The 18,982-nt window shown below is 40.3% G+C and overlaps 1 protein-coding gene across 2 annotated transcripts in view; it reads left to right on the top strand.

The window, feature by feature from the left end:
• Positions 1 to 7,048: 7,048 nt before the first annotated feature.
• LOC124859164 (attractin-like protein 1) overlaps positions 7,049 to 18,982 on the top strand; it is a 482,005-nt gene continuing 470,071 nt past the window's right edge. Inside the window, exon 1 of one of the 2 annotated variants that reach the window (XM_047351755.1) lies at positions 7,049 to 7,875. In XM_047351755.1, coding sequence (XP_047207711.1) covers positions 7,580 to 7,875 — 296 coding nt within the window. In that variant the 5' untranslated portion in view covers positions 7,049 to 7,579. The remainder of the gene's footprint in view (positions 7,876 to 18,982) is intronic. The other variant, XM_047351754.1, reaches the window with a different exon arrangement.

Raw genomic sequence — 18,982 nt, 5'->3', positions numbered from 1 at the left:
ACATCCAAATAAATACATTGACATTTGTGGTTGTAATGGTACTATTGCATGGAAAAATATAAAATCTAATTATTACTGAATAATCATGTAAAATTTACATCAGTACAATAGAAAATGCCTCTCACAATTGTTAGTTAATCAAATTTGAAGTCATTCTTTAAACTGAGCTTTAATTCCCCCTGCTTGCAGCAGAGATTAAAGTTGCTAACAATGCTTTCGGTCAATTTGCAAATAATTGCTTTCATGTTATGCAAGTGAACACACCGGAGTCTTAACCTGTACTTAGCAAAATAACAGATCAATGGATACATCAATAAGCGTCTTTTTATTGCTTGAAGTTTTCTGCTGCTGAGGAGTGATGTGGATTGATGGAACAGCCTGTCCTCGTGCTCACCTTGTGAGAAAGCTGCTTTGTTCACAACTTCAGCAACCAACAGCGAAAACCTTTTAAATATTTTTTGAAACACTCTGCAGCAGAGTAATATCCTGCTCCAGAAGAGTCTATCTCTCAGGTTGCAGATTATTGTCTCCCGGCTTGCTGGCTGTTTGTGTGAGCCCTCGGTGAGCACAGATGCAAATCTTGGCTCTGTTTTCCAAAAACCTGTGCTTGGCTCTAAAGAGTGTTTATGTCCTTAAAACCTTCAGAGATAATGTTATAAATCAGGCAGACAGTTTGTGGAATTATGCCTTGCCCTGTCTGGTTTTATTATGTCTGCCATATCTGTTTATTAATCAACGTTAATATACCCAAGCTTTGTGCCAGAAATGTTATGTGAATAAAAAAAATGGTTTGTGATTGAATCACATTTTTCCTCAGAGAATCAGAATATATATGAAGCTGACTTTAATGTGATGCATTTGGTATGATATTCAATTCAAATTCAAAAATACTTTATTAATCCCAAAGGGAAATTAAATGTTGTTGTAGCTCATTATGAAGGTTTCCTCAAAGAGCCGTTGTAGATGCTGATTAAATTCAATTCAATTCAAAGATACTTTATTGATCCCCGAGGGGAAATTAGAAAATGGTGGCTGTGGGCAGGAAGGATCTCCTGTAGCGCTCCGTCTTACAGCAGATCTGAAGAAGCCTCTGACTGAAGACACTCTGTTGTTGTAGGACAGTCTTATGAAGAGGATGCTCAGGGTTCTCCATAATGTTCTTCATTTTATGAAGAATCCGTCTTTCCACAATGATCTCCAGTGGTTCCAGAGGAGTCCCCAGAACAGAGCCAGACTTCTTTATCAGATTGTTGAGCTTTTTTAAGTCCCTGGCTCTGAAGCTGCTTCCCCAGCAGATGATGGCATAAGAGATCACACTCTCCAAAACAGACTTATAGAAGATATGCAGCATCTTGCTGCAAACACCAAAGGACCTAAGCTTCCTCAAGAAGTACATTCTGCTCTGTCCCTTCTTGTAGATGGCTTCACAGTTGCATCTCCACTCTAGTCTGTTGTCCAGGTGAACACTGAGGTATTTATACTCCTCCACCACCTCCACTTCTTCTCCCATGATATAAATAGTTTTTGACTTATTCCTGTTTCTCTTAAAATCTACAATCATCTCCTTTGTTTTAGTCACGTTCAAGATGAGATGATTGTTTCCACACCATGCCACAAAGCGGTCCACCACCTTCCTGTCCTCAGCTTCTTGTCCATCTCTGATCCACCCCACGACTGCAGAATCATCCGAGTATTTCTGCAGATGACAGGAGTCTGTCTTGTACTGGACGTCTGAGGTGTACAGAGTGAAAAGGAATGGTGAGAGTACAGTCCCCTGTGGTGCTCCTGTGCTGCTGACTACCTGTCTCACAAACTGTGGTCTGTTTGTCAGGTAGTCTTTAATTCAGGAGATTGTTGAGGCCTCCACCTGAGTCTTCTGGAGTTTCTGACAAAGCAAATCAGGTTGGATTGTATTAAATGCACTGGAGAAATCAAAGAACATGATCCTCACAGTGCTGCTGGCTTTGTCCAGATGACGGGTTTGTTGAAGTAGGTGTATGATGGCATCTTCAACTCCAACTCCACAGCGATAAGCAAACTGAAGGGGGTCCTGATGGTTTACTGTTTGCTTACTCAGGTGGGCCAACAGGAGTCTCTCTAGGACCTTCATGATGTCAGATGTCAGGGCAACAGGTCTATAGTCATTGAGGACTGATGGGTGAGTTTTTGTGGTACCGGAACAAGACAGGAGGTCTTCCACAACACCGAAACCTTCTTCTGGGCCAGGCTAAGGTTGAAGAGGTGCTGCAGAATCCCACAGAGCTGCTCTGCACAGGCCTTCAGGACTCTAGGGCTGACATGATCTGGACCTGCAGCCTTATTCCGATTCAGTCTCTCCAGTTGCATCTTCACTTGACTTCTTGAGACACACAGGTGGAAGGGGGAAGCAAAGGAAGCATCAACATCTTCTGATATGGTTAAAGGCAAACATGTAGAAGCAGAAGGGTCTAGGGCTGAGGTGGAAGATAAAAAATGTGAGGTGTTACTGGACAGCTGTGGGTCAATGGAGGGTGGGATGTCTGTTTGGCTGTGAGCAGGAGAGGAGGATGCGAAGCTTGTAGAAGTTTATATAGGCGGTTACACACTCAGTCATGGCATTTATGTCCTCTCCATGTGGCTGGCACAGTGTGTCCCAGTCTGTAGCCTCAAAGCAACCTTGCAGAGCTTCTTCAGCTTCCTGTGACCATTTTCTCACAGTCCTCTTTATTACAGGTTGCCTCTGAACAAGGGGCTTATATTTCGAACAGAGAAAAACAAGATTGTGATCTGATTTGATTTGCCTAGCGGAGGTCTTGCTGTAGAGATGTATGAGTCCTTGACATTTGCATAAAACAAATCCAATGTTTTGTTTTCTCTGGTAGAGCAGCTGACAAACTGTTGAAATGTTGGAAGTGTAGCAGAGAGTGAAGCATTGTTAAAATCACCAGAAATTGCCACAAAAGCATTGGGGTTTTGTGTCTGTAGCTTAGCAACAACTGAGCTAATGGCATCACATGCAGTGTCGGCAACAGCGGAAGGTGGAACGTAAACTGTTGCCAAAATAACACTGGTGAACTCTCTGGGTAAATAATATGGACGAAAACTTACTGCCAACAGTTCAATATCTGGACTGCAGAGATGACACTTCACAGTTACATGTTCTGGATTACACCATCTGTTGTTCACAAGTACTGCCAGTCCACCTCCATTACATTTGCCGCTCCTCTTTAAATCTCTGTCTGCTCGTATGGTTAAAAAGCCCAGCAGAGAGACGCTGGAGTCGGGGATATGATCCTGCAGCCATGTCTCAGTAAAACACATAATACTGCATGCCCTGTACTCTGGCTGGGTCCTTTGTAGGGGTTGGAGTTCATCCAACGTGTTTCCCAATGATCTCACATTGCCCATCATAATCGACGGAAGAGATGGTTTGAACTTCCTCCTTCTCTCTCTTCTCTTAGCTCCTGCTCTGCATCCACGGCGTCTCCTTTTCAACTCATCAGGGATTTGGGGTTGTAGTTGAAGTATTATTCGAGCTTTTGAGATATTAATCAGCTGCTCCCGGTTGTAAGAAACAACCCCGTTGCCATGGCAATGCATCATAACAAATGTCCAAAAATATTGAGTATTAAGAAAAATCCTCCAAGCTGCACAGCATTCGACACCGGAGTGGACAGTTGTCCAAAAAAAATCAACTGTATCCACCACAAGAGGACTAATTCCCAAAAAAGAATAAATCAGAATCAAAAGTAACAGAGCTACTCCAACCTGCTGCCACCTTGAGCGGCACAATTCTAGAATATGGATGTTATGCTGTCTTTATACAGGTCCTTCTCAAAATATTAGCATATTGTGATAAAGTTCATTATTTTCCATAATGTAATGATGAAAATTTAAAATTCATATATCTTAGATTTATTGCACATTAACTGAAATATTTCAGGTCTTTTATTGTCTTAATATGGATGATTTTGGCATACAGCTCATGAAAACCCAAAATTCCTATCTCACAAAATTAGCATATCATTAAAAGGGTCTCTAAACGAGCTATGAACCTAATCATCTGAATCAACGAGTTAACTCTAAACACCTGCAAAAGATTCCTGAGGCCTTTAAAACTCCCAGCCTGGTTCATCACTCAAAACCCCAATCATGGGTAAGACTGCCGACCTGACTGCTGTCCAGAAGGCCACTATTGACACCCTCAAGCAAGAGGGTAAGACACAGAAAGAAATTTCTGAACGAATAGGCTGTTCCCAGAGTGCTGTATCAAGGCACCTCAGTGGGAAGTCTGTGGGAAGGAAAAAGTGTGGCAGAAAACGCTGCACAACGAGAAGAGGTGACCGGACCCTGAGGAAGATTGTGGAGAAGGGCCGATTCCAGACCTTGGGGGACCTGCGGAAGAAGTGGACTGAGTCTGGAGTAGAAACATCCAGAGCCACCGTGCACAGGCGTGTGCAGGAAATGGGCTACAGGTGCCACATTCCCCAGGTCAAGCCACTTTTGAACAAGAAACAGCGGCAGAAGCGCCTGACCTGGGCTACAGAGAAGCAGCACTGGACTGTTGCTTAGTGGTCCAAAGTACTTTTTTCGGATGAAAGCAAATTCTGCATGTCATTCGGAAATCAAGGTGCCAGAGTCTGGAGGAAGACTGGGGAGAAGGAAATGCCAAAATGCCAGAAGTCCAGTGTCAAGTACCCACAGTCAGTCATGGTCTGGGGTGCCGTGTCAGCTGCTGGTGTTGGTCCACTGTGTTTTATCAAGGGCAGGGTCAATGCAGCTAGCTATCAGGAGATTTTGGAGCACTTCATGCTTCCATCTGCTGAAAAGCTTTATGGAGATGAAGATTTCATTTTTCAGCACGACCTGGCACCTGCTCACAGTGCCAAAACCACTGGTAAATGGTTTACTGACCATGGTATCACTGTGCTCAATTGGCCTGCCAACTCTCCTGACCTGAACCCCATAGAGAATCTGTGGGATATTGTGAAGAGAACGTTGAGAGACTCAAGACCCAACACTCTGGATGAGCTAAAGGCCGCTATCGAAGCATCCTGGGCCTCCATAAGACCTCAGCAGTGCCACAGGCTGATTGCCTCCATGCCACGCCGCATTGAAGCAGTCATTTCTGCCAAAGGATTCCCGACCAAGTATTGAGTGCATAACTGTACATGATTATTTGAAGGTTGACGTTTTTTGTATTAAAAACACTTTTCTTTTTTTGGTCGGATGAAATATGCTAATTTTGTGAGATAGGAATTTTGGGTTTTCATGAGCTGTATGCCAAAATCATCCGTATTAAGACAACAAAAGACCTGAAATATTTCAGTTAGTGTGCAATGAATCTAAAATATATGAATGTTACATTTTCATCATTACATTATGGAAAATGATGAACTTTATCACAATATGCTAATATTTTGAGAAGGACCTGTACTTAGTGCAGGGCAGTTGCTGCTTTAGAAATGATCATTCTTCCCACTTTTATTAGCTATGACTCATAGGGATTACTCTTCTTTATATGTCACTGAGCAAGTATCTTAAGTAAAAGCTTAAATTTCCTTTGCCTGACTTACACAAAAGGATTTTGATAACAATCAGATTGGAAGAAATCTGAAGCAGAAGGAGGCTAAGGCCACTGTTGGAACTGCCGTGGAGCTTTTACTCTGCTGCTATGTTGCATTGCTGACACATAAACTGTTGCATTTCAAAGGTAGATGGCAAAGGGACTCTCAAAAGACAAAGTGTGTCATTTTAGCAATGCTTTAAGTGAATATGTTCCAACATACAAGGCAGGTGGATTCATTTTAATTTATTGGAGGTGGAACTGTGTTAATTTGGTTTTAAATGTATTGATTTTTTTATCTTAAGCAGAACTCTACAGGTCTTTACAGGCCTAAAAAAAAAAAGTCCAGTGTAAAATTTCCACAGTCAGTGATGATTTAGGGTGCCAAAGCATACTGGTGTTAGTCCATTGTGTTTTCTGAAGTCTACAGTCATCACAGCCATCTACCAGGACATTTTAGAGTACTTCAAATTTCCTTCTGCTGACAAGCTTTATGGAGATGCTGATTTAATTTTCCAGCAGGACTTGGTACCTGCTCACACTGCCAAAGGTACCAAAAGCTGGTTCAATGACCATGGAGTTACCGTGCCTGATTCGCCAGCAAACTGGCATTGACAAGTAATATTGTTAATCAGTACAAGGAGGTGTCATGGTATAAAAAAACAATATCATGGTTTATGAGTGGACAGATGTATAGATCTTAGTTCTTTGACAAACCTGCCAATTAATTTGTATGATGTGCTCATTTTAATAAAATGTATTATAGTATCATCATAAATCATTAATCATGATATAAGATCATAGCTTTTTTTCACCTAAAAAACATAATACTTCTTAATATTATATTACAACTTGCTTCAATTTGCACTTTTTATAGATTCAAACATTAATTTATTTATTTAATATTTTTTTTTACAAAACATGCAATACAATTTTATACAAATCTTTTACCCATTAACTCATTTAAATGAGTTATGAAACTCACATCAAATGTCTAATCATTTTCTCGACCTTTGCATTTTTAAAAAATGTGTTACATTTATTATTTTTTTCAACTACACTATTCGTCAAAGTTTGTGCATTTTTCACGTTTTAATTTTGTATATTACAAACATTTAAGATTTTTTTTTTAAATGAAAATGTTATCTAGTTTTTCCAACATTGTTCATTTATGAATTAATTAATTAACTTATTGTTTTTTTTTAACCAAGCCATGTTTCTAACTGTGCATTTTATATTCCTTAATTTTGCATACATAAAACCTCTGTCAAATATTTTTATTTACTTGACTGTGAAACTAGTGTCAGGGAACTAAAGCATCTTTAAGAATCATTAACTGGGTTCATTGGACATACACCCTTATTGTGACGACTTTTTAACATCTCTGCGTTCTTTGGTGTGAAAACTGGCCACTAACGCTGCTGCAGACGGATGTCACCAGCTTTGTCCCAGCCTTCTTTAAAGGAGCCTGCCCCTTTAACCACGTGTCGTGCTCGTACTGCTCATGCTCGGGGCTTTGTGCAGGACTTTTCCCCGTCAGGAGCCAGCTGTGGAGCTATGACATAGCGGAGAGAGGCGCCTCTCCGGGCGTGCTGTAGGAACCGTGGCTGTCGCATCCTTGGACAGCAGAGGTCTTTGTAACCAGATAAGGAGATACGCAGGAGGATATGAACATGCTTACATCTCTCGGATGTTAATTTCCAACGCAAATAGGACATCATTCTGCCTTGGTTGTGTGTTTACTTCCTGACATCGGATCCCTCATCACAGCTGAAGTTGTCTGGAAGACTTGGAATGCAGAAAAGGGATTTTCTTTCATGTTTGTTTGCTGCTCGGTACGGATTGTTCCAGGTGGAGAAGCATCTATAGAGTTTTCCTACTGCTTCCATCAAAGTTTCTTCTCATTGTTTTGTCCACCCTTTTAATTCCACCCCGCTCAGCATGTTCTGACAGCTTGCAGGTTATCATTGTTTCCAGACACCATCCTCGCCGAGGTTACAGGTAGGCTACCTGAGCCGACTCACCTCACCGCTAATGCCCGCAGATCAGCTCACGGAGAGCGGCAGTCTGTCTGAAACACAGCGCGCTCCCATCATCATGGATACTGCTGCGTGGAAACCTCTGTCCGCTTGGACCGGGTCATCATTTGGGATGTGGAAAACATACCTGGGAATACTGATGCTGCTTCATCTGGTGCTCCACGGCGGGGCTTCATCTGCGCTCAGGTCCTGTGATAAAAGCTGTTTTTCAGGGAGGTGTGTCAACGGGAGCTGCGTGTGTGACCACGGCTGGGTCGGGGATCAGTGTCAGCACTGCCAGGGAAGATTCAAGTAAGTTCCTCACTGATCTGATGCCTGACATTTCGTACAGTTTAAACCTCTGGTTTCATCTTTTTTCCTTTCCCTTTCTGGAAATCATCGCTTTGTGTCTTGTTTCTGTGTATAGAGCATATGAGGGGTAATTAGTGCCACAGCAAACCAAAGATTAAGTAGGCTACCTGGATGCAGTCATCATCACCCTTGAAGGATGATTACTATTTAACTGCAAGTGTATAATCCAATATCCCTGCATGAAAACAACACTTACACAGGCTTAGTCTATGAACACACCAGGCAGTCTGGTCATATTTTTAGAAATGAAAATATTTGTTTTGATAACACAGACTGCAGATTGCTGACAGATTGCCAGCACTCTCAGCATCTTAGATTTAATCACCATTTTGGCTTCAATTTACTGGATGGTAAATAAATAAATTTGTCAGTCAGTCATTTACCGCTTCTTCCATAGTGGGTCGCGAGGAAGCTGGTGCCTATCTCCAGCAGTCTATGGACAGGAGGCAGGGTACAGCCTGGACAGGTCACCAGTCCATCGCAGGGCAACACACAAACAACCATGCACACACTCATTCATACACCTAAGGGCAATTTAGAGAGACCAATTCACCTAACAGGCATGTCTTTGGACTGTGGGAGTAAGCCAGAGTACCCGGTGAGAACCCACAAATGCATGGGGAGAACATGCAAACTCCATGCAGAAAGACCCCAGGACCTTTTTGCTGCAAGGCAACAGTACTACAAACTGCGCCACCGTGCAGCCCTAAATACATTTGTATTAAGATTATTCTTTCTGACATTTCCTAAGGTGAGTTATGTTTTACTTACCTGTTTCAGATTTTGGCAACGCCACAATGTCAGTTATTTTTAATGCCATCTACCATAACTTGGGTTCCCACACATTTCTCTCTTTCATAATTCCATACTTTTCCACTTTCCTCATTCATATTTGGCCAGTTTTTATAGTTTAAATACAAACGTTTAGAATCAATGTCAACGCTTGATATTTCTTCAGTGCTCAAATTTGAAAAATAAAGTAGCATCTCATGACACAAACATAGGAATAAAAATAGGAAGAAAGGAACAACAAAATGAGGGAACAAACAGGAAGGAAGCAATAAAGAAAGGTTCAAGGAAAAAGATATGGATTGAGTCATTCTCAAACAGTGGTACGCCAGCGCCCCTGGTGGTATGGGGGAGCCCGAGGTTTTTAATAAAAGTAAATATTTGAACTCTAGAATTGTATTTAATTCAAAAGAAAACATGATTTATAATGTGTGGTGGTCTAATTTCGCATGCTTTCGCTATTTTTAAAATGTATTTTATTTTAATACAAATTTTTTTTACGACCTCTTAGTACGACAACAGCCAATTAACGCACATGGTTTTTGGTTGGTTATTGGTCAACAATCCCAAACAACCCAGTAGTGAGAAGCATCTTGCCTTCAGACCAATAAGATTAGTTAGATGTGAAGCTGTTCTCATGGACAATGGTTATCATGTTAAGCCCTAAGGGTTTTTTGCCAGTTTTCGCGTAAAATTACACAACTTAAATAAACCAAGTATAGCTCCAGTTATAAAGTCTAAATGCAAACGTTTGGTACCTGTGTAAAGGTAAGATATAAAAGGATATTTTTCTAGTGGAACCACTATTGCAACTGTTACTATATCTGATTTATTTCAATTCAATTCAAAAATACTTTATTCATCCCAAGGGGAAATTAATTGTTGCTGTAGCTCATTTTATGTTGGTTTCTTTAAAGAGCTGTTGTAGATGCTGATGGTTGTGGGCATGAAGGATCTTCTGTAGCGGTCTCTCTTACAGCAGATCTGAAGAAGCCTCTGATGCTGCTTCCCCAGCAGATGATGGCAGAAGAGATCACACTCTCCACAACAGACTTATAGAAGATATGCAGCATCTTGCTGCAAACACCGAAGGACCTAAGCTTCCTCAAGAAGTACAGTCTGCTCTGTCCCTTCTTGTAGATGGTTTCACAGTTGCATCTCCACTCCAGTCTGTTGTCCAAAGCCACTCTAACCTGCTGCCACCTAGAAGGGCGGTGCCATTCTAGAAATAAGATTAAACTAAGATTAAATTTGAGATTAAACAAAGAAAAACTAGAATTTCTGCGTAATTTTTACGCATGCAAATTACATCACCGGAGATGCTGCTAGAAAGACAAGCTATGTGTTGTTAGAAAGGCGAGTGCCTCTAGTTTTTAATGATATCGGACATGGGGGTTGCTGCAGAAAGAAGAGTACTTTACGTAGCGTTTTGTTCACAGAGTCAGCAATGTCTTTCAATTTTATCACGTGTGTTTAAGTTGGTGTAAAACCGAAACTATTTGTACAAAATTAATTTGGGGAATTGTTTTGTAAACGTTAAAGCCTCCTATTGTAAGGGATTTAAGAAAAGAAGCTCTACGATGCTGTTTTCGTACCAGTACCGGTATACTTGGGCCTAAGGGATTACACAACTACGTATTATTGAGGTGGTTCGATCTCACTTTTTGTAGAGCAATAATAAACGTAATACATTTTTCTTCATGGTTTCATTTGGAGTAGATTGTGAAATGTTCCCGATGCATTTGTGTGTATGAGAGTAAAGAAAAGAAGGTGAGACCAGAAATTTTGCACTCTCTCTACCCGAGAGAACAGCTCAGACAATGAAATCCTGTCCCCACTCTTTCTCTGTCTGTGGCCTTATTCACCTCTCACATCCTCCAGGGAAGGAGAGGTTACCTTGTCACTTCACTTACAGCCTGCTCTACACAAACATGCAGAAAAACATGGCATCACATCAGTCTGAGCTTTTCTTTCTGGAGGATTGGATTGTTTTTTGTATTTTTTAGTCCTTGTGATTGTTTCAATAGAGACAGACAACAGATAACAGCCGAAGGCTGAGCGACAGTCAATACAACAACGATGCCTTTGTTGTTGTGGCTGCACAGTGGCCCGTTAGTGTCCGTTAACACTCAATGTTTGTTGAATTCTCAGAGTTCCCTTCGAGTCAAAGAAGAGCTGTGCTGTTAAACATGTGCTCTTAGTCCTCAGATGGGGAAAGTAAGAATTCTTTATTTTTATAATTTTTTATTTTTTATACAAAAACTGTTTGTGACTAATAGGTGATTAAAAACATTACAACATGACTAAGAAAAATAAAGAGAAACATTTTTTCCAGAAAAATAATTGATTCAGAATCTCTGTTCAGTGTTGAAAAATCTAGTTTGGCCAGTCTAAACGATATAGAAAACCCAAAATGCTGCGACAAATAGTTTAAAAGTGTTGGGTCTTCATCAATTCTTTGGTAACCTTGTGATCAGTCTAACCAGTAGACTTTGTAAGTTAACGCTCTCAATCCCAACAAAACAGAAGTCTCAAGCACAAATTTTCCCCTCTGGAAATGATAGCTTGCACTTATTGAGCCAGATGCTATGGAAAAAAGACAGCAGACCAATATGGCTTTAAAGTCAGATTTGGTGACAAATATGGTGGCGTCTGGGTTTAGAAGTAAATATTCAGCATATTTTTGTGCTCAATGTTAACGCACTTGAAAACAGAGTAGATTCCTTTCCAAATAAAATCTGTCAAATTTCTCTCTGGTAAATTCAAAAAGATAAAACACATCCAACTGTCATATTGCACATTAGAACATGAACTGTACCTGATGAATGATGTTGGTTCACTAAGGTGGGTCAGCTGGATTAAGCTTGATTTTTCTACATACCAGTGATGTTTACAGTCTGGGTTTAAACATGTTTTTCAGAGGTTTTACCTGATTTTTGCAGACAGACTCATCATAAGGAAAGCCACAATCAGGACTTTTTTTTAATATGAAATAAATATTAAGTTTCCTAATTAAGTATTGTTAGTACCAATTCTTAATTTAAATCCTAATAAATGTTTCTGGGCATTTTAAACGTCAAAAAGCAAAAAACATTTCATATAATATGAAAAAAATTTATTGGTTGCCTGAGTCACTTGTAACCTCCTTAGGGCTTTTCTGTTTTGTAGACAGACTCAGAATATGGAAAGCTGGAATCAGGATGTATTTAAATGATGTAGATATTTTGCACGTTCATTATTCTTTCTTAAGGCTTAAATCAGATTTCATAGTTCTTCTGCTATTTTGTCCCCCTGACCAAAAATCCTGTGAGAAATAAATTCTGTACGTGCCCACTTGGATCAGCTAGGACTCTCCAGTCTTTAGGACAATGCTGACAATGCTTACAGACAGTGGCAATAACACTTCATTTCAAAGGGTGGCACTAAACGCACAAGAGATAAAGAAAAACGTCACCAGCAGAAGAAAAATCACTACAGTACTTTGTAGCAAACACAGTGTGGGGTTATTTTTCCTCTTTAGACTATTCGTTTGCCAGGAACCTCAAGAACCTGAAACCTGCATAGATACCCTGCTCTGAAATCACTGTAGTCTCTCAGTTCAGTTGTTTTATTTTTCTTCTGCCATGAATGCAAAGATCCATGCTCAGGCTTTAACTCTTAGAAATGTTTTAATGCCAAAAACCTGACAATTTGTCAAGCATTTAACTAGCTAACTAGCCCAGGTTGTTGTTAAGGTGTTTAAACTCAGCAAATAGATGCAAAGAAACCCAAGGTCTTTCTTTTCTAAGTGACTCCCAACCATTGTGGCTAAATCAGCTGTATTTCAAGCTGGAGAGCAGTGGAGCAGAAAGGAATGTATTTTAATATCAGGGCTATGTCTTGAGAATACTCTGTACCAAAGCTTCAGTTGTATTTTTATTGCAAATGGGATGATCATGACAGAGAAAACATGCTACCATGTCATACATCCACAGGGAACAATAAAGCAGAAAAAGGAGGCAGACTGTGTTCGTGTATTGATTTAAGGTATTAGTGCTTTGTGTACTTTTATTGGGCTCACCCTTTGTTTTCCAATGATTTTTTTGTCATTTTCCTTTGTTTGCTTGTTTTTTTTATTTTTATTTTTTTTAAGAGGAGATATGATCTTGCTTTATGCTGAAACATTTGCTTCACACAACTGTGGGAAAACAGCTACTGATCATTATTCCAAAGTGATCCTGTCTATAAACACAGATTATTTTAGAAATCTTCTTTATTTGATTTACTCTGAATTATTGCTTTTTGTGGAGTAGCATTTGTTATATTCATAACATTTGTATTTGCAAATATCTAGAATCAAGTTATAACGTGACCATGATCCTTGTATAAACTACTGAACTGTCATAACCAAACAGGTTTAAACAATGCTTATTAATGACAGGTAAACCATTCTGTGTTTCACCATACACTGAATTTTTAAATCTGATTTTGCTGCACTCAAAGCTGTTTCTAGTTCTGTGTAATAATTTCACACTGTTTGTAACTTCTTTATATATTATACTTGGTATATACAGTTTTGTGGAAAAATTAGGTCACCTCAATAAATATACAGTTCTTTTTAAAACAATGTTCACATATCTGTGTCTAATCTTTTCTTGGATCTATGCCTGGAACAAAAAGTGATCTTATTTCGGGTAAACACCAAAACCTAACCTTTTGGGTTCAGCTCTGAGATGTTTGAGGGGTTTCATGTACAGCCTGTTTCATGTCATCCCATAGCATCTCAATGAGATCAGGATCTGGGCTTTTTTATTTTGGGAACTATCAGGTGTCCTTGGTGGACTTACCGGGATGTTTTGGCTCATTTTCACCTTGCAGAGTCCAGTTCTTCTTCAGCTTTCATTTTGTTTTTATAGATAGTCTCACATTTTCCTCAAGTACCCTCTGAGAAGCGACACTTCCAGCTAAGGTGGGCGTTTAGACAAATATATCCACCATCTACGATGGGCTGGGACCTTCAACGGTTGTTTTTTTTTTAGAGCAGTGTGTTTTTTTGGGGGGTTTTTTGGATTACGAGTTAAGGGTAAAACATAATCAGGTGTAGCCTACCTGACTCCGTGGATGTACGTGCGGACTTTTACAACATGTTGGCACACAATAAACTGCTTGGCGGGAAAAAAATCTCCACATTGAACTGTTTTATATTCAACACGCTGCTCCGAGCACCCAGTCGCAAGGTTTGAGTCCTTTACTGGCATTATACGTCTGGACAAGCAGCACACCGCTATAATTACATCCTGTGGTGTACCTCTTTCATCCAGTTTAAAGTCAAAGTAATCCCAAATAGGCGACTTGGTATTTTTCTGATAACTAGTTCCTTAATTTTTGGACATTTGTGTTCTAAATTGGCAAATAAGTCCATGGCTGTTTACATTGCTCCGCCCACAAAAAAGCCCAAACATCACCTGCGTCATTACAGGTCCTTCTCAAAATATTAGCATATTGTGATAAAGTTCATTATTTTCCATAATGTCATGATGAAAATTTAACATTCATATATTTTAGATTCATTGCACACTAACTGAAATATTTCAGGTCTTTTATTGTCTTAATATGGATGATTTTGACATACAGCTCATGAAAACCCAAAATTCCTATCTCACAAAATTAGCATATCATTAAAAGGGTCTCTAAACGAGCTATGAACCTAATCATCTGAATCAACGAGTTAACTCTAAACACCTGCAAAAGATTCCTGAGGCCTTTAAAACTCCCAGCCTGGTTCATCACTCAAAACCCCAATCATCGGTAAGACTGCCGACCTGACTGCTGTCCAGAAGGCCACTATTGACACCCTCAAGCAAGAGGGTAAGACACAGAAATAAATTTCTGAACAAATAGGCTGTTCCCAGAGTGCTGTATCAAGGCACCTCAGTGGGAAGTCTGTGGGAAGGAAAAAGTGTGGCAGAAAACGCTGCACAACGAGAAGGGGTGACCAGACCCTGAGGAAGATTGTGGAGAATCTACGTTCCTACCCTCACCTATGGCCATGAACTTTGGGTCATGACCGAAAGAACGAGATTCCGGATACAAGCGGCTGAAATGAGCTTCCTCCGTAGGGTGGCCGGGCACTCCCTTATAGATATGGTGAGGAGCTCGGCCATCCGGGAGGGGCTCGGAGTAGAGCCGCTGCTCCTCCACATTGAGAGGAGCCAGTTGAGATGGCTCGAGTATCTATATCGGAGGCTTCCTGGACGCCTCCCGTGGGAGGTGTTCCAGGCACATCCCACCGGGAGGAGGCCCAGGGGACGGCCCAGGACACGCTGGAGAGACTATGTCTCTTGGCTGGCCTGGGAACGCCTTGGGCTCTCCCCCGCAGGAGCTGGAGGGGGTGTCTGGGGAGAGGGACGTCTGGGTGTCTCTGCTGAGTCTGCGGCCCCCTGACCCGGATAAATCGGAAGACGATGAGTACGAGTACTCATCTGTCTGAAGAACATTATTTTATAAGTCCCAGTCTTTTTTTCATTTTCCTAAAGAGCTTGGACTATTTTCTTGCAGTATTGTCCACACAGTGGTATGGCTGATTTCAAATACTTTTAACTCCTTTATCAGAATCATATGCTACTACAATCTTCTTTCTGAGGGCCTCAAACAACTCTCTAGATCCCAGCATGGTGTTCAAACACACCTACAAGCAGGGCTTGACATTAACACCCGCCAAATGCGGGTGAATTTTAGCAGTGGCGGGTAACATAGCCACTTCGACTAGCCACTTTGGCGGGTTGAATTATATATACAGTTTTTAATTGTAGTTTTCTCAAATGGGATCCGAAATAATAAGCAAGTTGAAATGCGACACTACGACACTACAACTCACATGAGCACTGCCTGCGTACAGTGTTTGCTCTCTGGTCCGTTCATGACTGACGTCGCTTTAGATGGACAGTCCCTGTGGAGAACCCGGTTGTGAAGCGGTGGGGGCGGTAATGTGGAGGTAATGTTTCTACTTTGTACACTGCCAGTGTTGCCAAGTCCGCTTATTATAAGCGACTTTGGGCTTTTTTTTCTCTAAAGTCGCTTGCAAATCTCGTGGGTTGCAGTTTTGTGGGCTTGTTTTTGAACGTGAAGTTTGAGCTTGGCATTCCTTCCGAGTGAAACCCCTTGATTATCTCCCAGCTCCCAAAATAAAGCTAAACACAAGTGGTAGATAGTTTGTCGCTGTTTCCTGGTTATAGCGCCCATCAGAGTTGACGGCACACCCCGAACACACTCACGCTAGAGCCCAGAGTGACAGGGAAACGAGTGATGAGACAGCGTCAGAATGAGACGCAGTAAATGGGGAAAATATGGGATAAATTTTAATACAGAGTGTGAGAAACAAAACGCACTGCAAGACAGGATCTGACCTGAGATGGGAGCCTCCCTTCTGATTCCGCAGTGTGAAATATGTGCTCACCATGCCTTTTTTTTAAAAACAGACTTTAAAGAAAGTTGTTTCTTGACTATGTTTATTGTCATTTTGCTGTTAGGTATGCAAAATGCAGTTTTCTTTTGATCAGTTGTTACTCAAAATTTTAAGTTATTCAAAATGTTTATGGTGAAAGTGTTAGTAATAATTTTGCTGTTGCCTTTGTATAATGCCATAATAAATGTATTCATTTATGCTGTTTACAAGCGCCTCTGTTTTACACAGTGGTGTAAAGCCAGTTGGGTTTCTTTTGGGCTTGTTTTGATAGAGCTGGTTGCTTGTTTCTTTCACGAGACCTGGCACCATTGATCACTGCACATTTTCATATAAAAGGAGCTTTACACAGAACCCTGTCTTAGCTGAATACTTGATAATGACCTGAAGTGGTAAACATTTTATGTAGTCTTGATATGATTGTGTAAAAGGGTCATTTACATTTAAAAATGTTGTAAATCTAGTTAAAGTAAACTTTAGCACACTATAGTCAGCTTTAATCATATTAAACAAATTCTCAACAACAAAATTGTGGCTGGTGAAAATGCAGAGTGGCTAGTAACATGGAAAAACCACTAGCTACAGTGGCTGGTGAACAAAAAAGTTAATGTCAAGCCCTGCCTACAAGTCTAAGGTTTAAACTGGGAAATCATTCTTCACAATGCTGAGTAACACGGTTTTTATCATGTGCCCCTGATGTGAGACACCTCTGTGTGTTTTGGTTATTTTAAGTGAAAATAAATTTGGGGTAACCTAATTTACTCCTGATCAGAATGGCTTCTTTTTATTTTATAAAATGTTTAATTTATTATGGTTCAGTTTTTTTGTTCATTTATATTACTTGAATAACTAAGTATTAATAAATTGATGTTAAATATCACTTTAATTTTTGTAGGGTGTTGTAGGGTGTCGCAATTTATAGACCTGGTTGTTTATTCTTTATGTTATTTTTTTTCAAGTTGTCTTACTTAAATGTTCTTTAGGCTTTTACAATGACATTCAATGTTTTTCTTTGGACTTTGGTTGCTTTTTCATTCATTATTTTTTGTCTAGTCCATATAGCTGACCTTGACAGCATATTCTTTAGGTTGTGCCTTTAAAAATGAGTACGGTACAAAAATAAAGCCTCAGATCTAAAACGACTTGCGAGATGAATCAGCCTTCAGTTTGAAATGATCAGCTACGACCGGGCCGGTTACCAATTTCAGGGCATACCACAGCTACGATTTAAAAAGCACCAAAAATTTCCATCACACCTTTCTTGTTGTTGAAAGTGTAGAGAAAGTTCTGCACTGTCCCTCCCCAACCTGCTGCTGTATACTGCTAATCACTTTGGTAGCTTACAAACAAGATAAATCCGGCTGATTGAAAATATTTTCTGTAGCGACTAAACACAGACAGTCATGGTGTGGAACCTAATGGAGCTCCACACGTCACTCTTGATAACAGAACACTGTTTTAAAGATACAGTTGGTTAAGCTATGAGTCCAGGTCTGTTAAATGGCTGACTGAATACTCTGTCTTGCTCTCAGTGGAAGACACGCGTTTTCTCTCCCTCCCTCCCTGCTGATCCCTGCTTATGCTTTTGTCTGTATTTTTCTCAGAGCCTTGCTTTGCATATCCTCCAAACTTGTAAATTATGGATTTGGTCAGCTCGTCTCTCAACATAATTGATAAAATCTTTTTCTTTTCAACGGGAAGACAGGGTAAAGGAGAACCCTCTTGTCCAGACGGGAAGTTCTTATCTGGATACGCAATGGATTCTTGGCAGCAGTGGAAGATTGTGTGCCTAACTACGATGTCGGTCGTGGACGTAGAAAATGTGTACAAATTTGGACTTTTGATAACAGGATTTCTGCTTTTTGGAGTGGGTGATTACCTGGTTTATCGAGTGATTCGCAAAATGTGGCCGGCTGTTCAAAGCATTCCAAAGCTGCCTGCGATGTTGGAAGGAGTCTGTAGAGTGATCAACACTCAGACTGAAATGTTAAAAGAGCAGAATCGCAAGCTGGACACGATTCTTGAACAGAATCGCAGTCTGGCAGCGGTTGGACTCAGAGGTTAAAGGATTATAATCTTGGAGAAGCTGTACGCTCAAGATCTGTGGAAAGTACCAGAAATTTGGCTATTTGGATTCGCAATTGAGACATACCAGTAAAACTCTTAAGGTAGTTAGAAATTCACAACTGCCTGAACCACAACATTTATTGTTTTTCCAAATCTGGCGCCCCAATGTGGCCCTGGCAACTTCTGCTAACAGGCTATCGACAAAATATCTCCTGGATGTTATATAAACACGATGCTCTTCCCCAGCACTCCCCTACCAGCTGTGTGCTGGTAGGATTATGCAGCTGATTGATAAAACTTCCATCTCTCTTCTCAAAGACAATGGCGCTTCTATCAGTGTCGACAGTCTAATTCTTGCAAACACACTCAGACTTACATTCGCAACCTCAAAATTCCACCGTACCCTTGCAAAATCTTTACTTATGTGTGTGTTGCTTACCCCTGCTGAGGTTTTTTATGTACTATTTCAGACTGTATTCTGCTAAGAATACAGTCTGAAATATGATTTTTCCCCCTCCTATCTTACTTTACCTAAATGTGTGATTTTATTACTTTTCATAGATTTTCAGATTTCTCAGAAGGATTGCCAGCAAAAGCCAAATATTATTAGTATATGAAAATTTGACTAAAGCTGTTTTTACACCAATGACCAGAGATTTTTAGATTTCTTTGAAGGATCGTATTACAACAATTTCATACCAGTGAAAGCCACATTATTAGTATTTAAAAAGTTTGGACAAAAAGTGTTTT

This window comes from Girardinichthys multiradiatus, chromosome 22 (assembly GCF_021462225.1).
Source record: "Girardinichthys multiradiatus isolate DD_20200921_A chromosome 22, DD_fGirMul_XY1, whole genome shotgun sequence".
Classification (NCBI taxonomy): Eukaryota; Metazoa; Chordata; class Actinopteri; order Cyprinodontiformes; family Goodeidae; genus Girardinichthys; species Girardinichthys multiradiatus.
The sequence above is the reverse complement of the archived record's forward strand: the minus strand, read 5'-3'. Positions and strand labels throughout refer to the sequence as shown.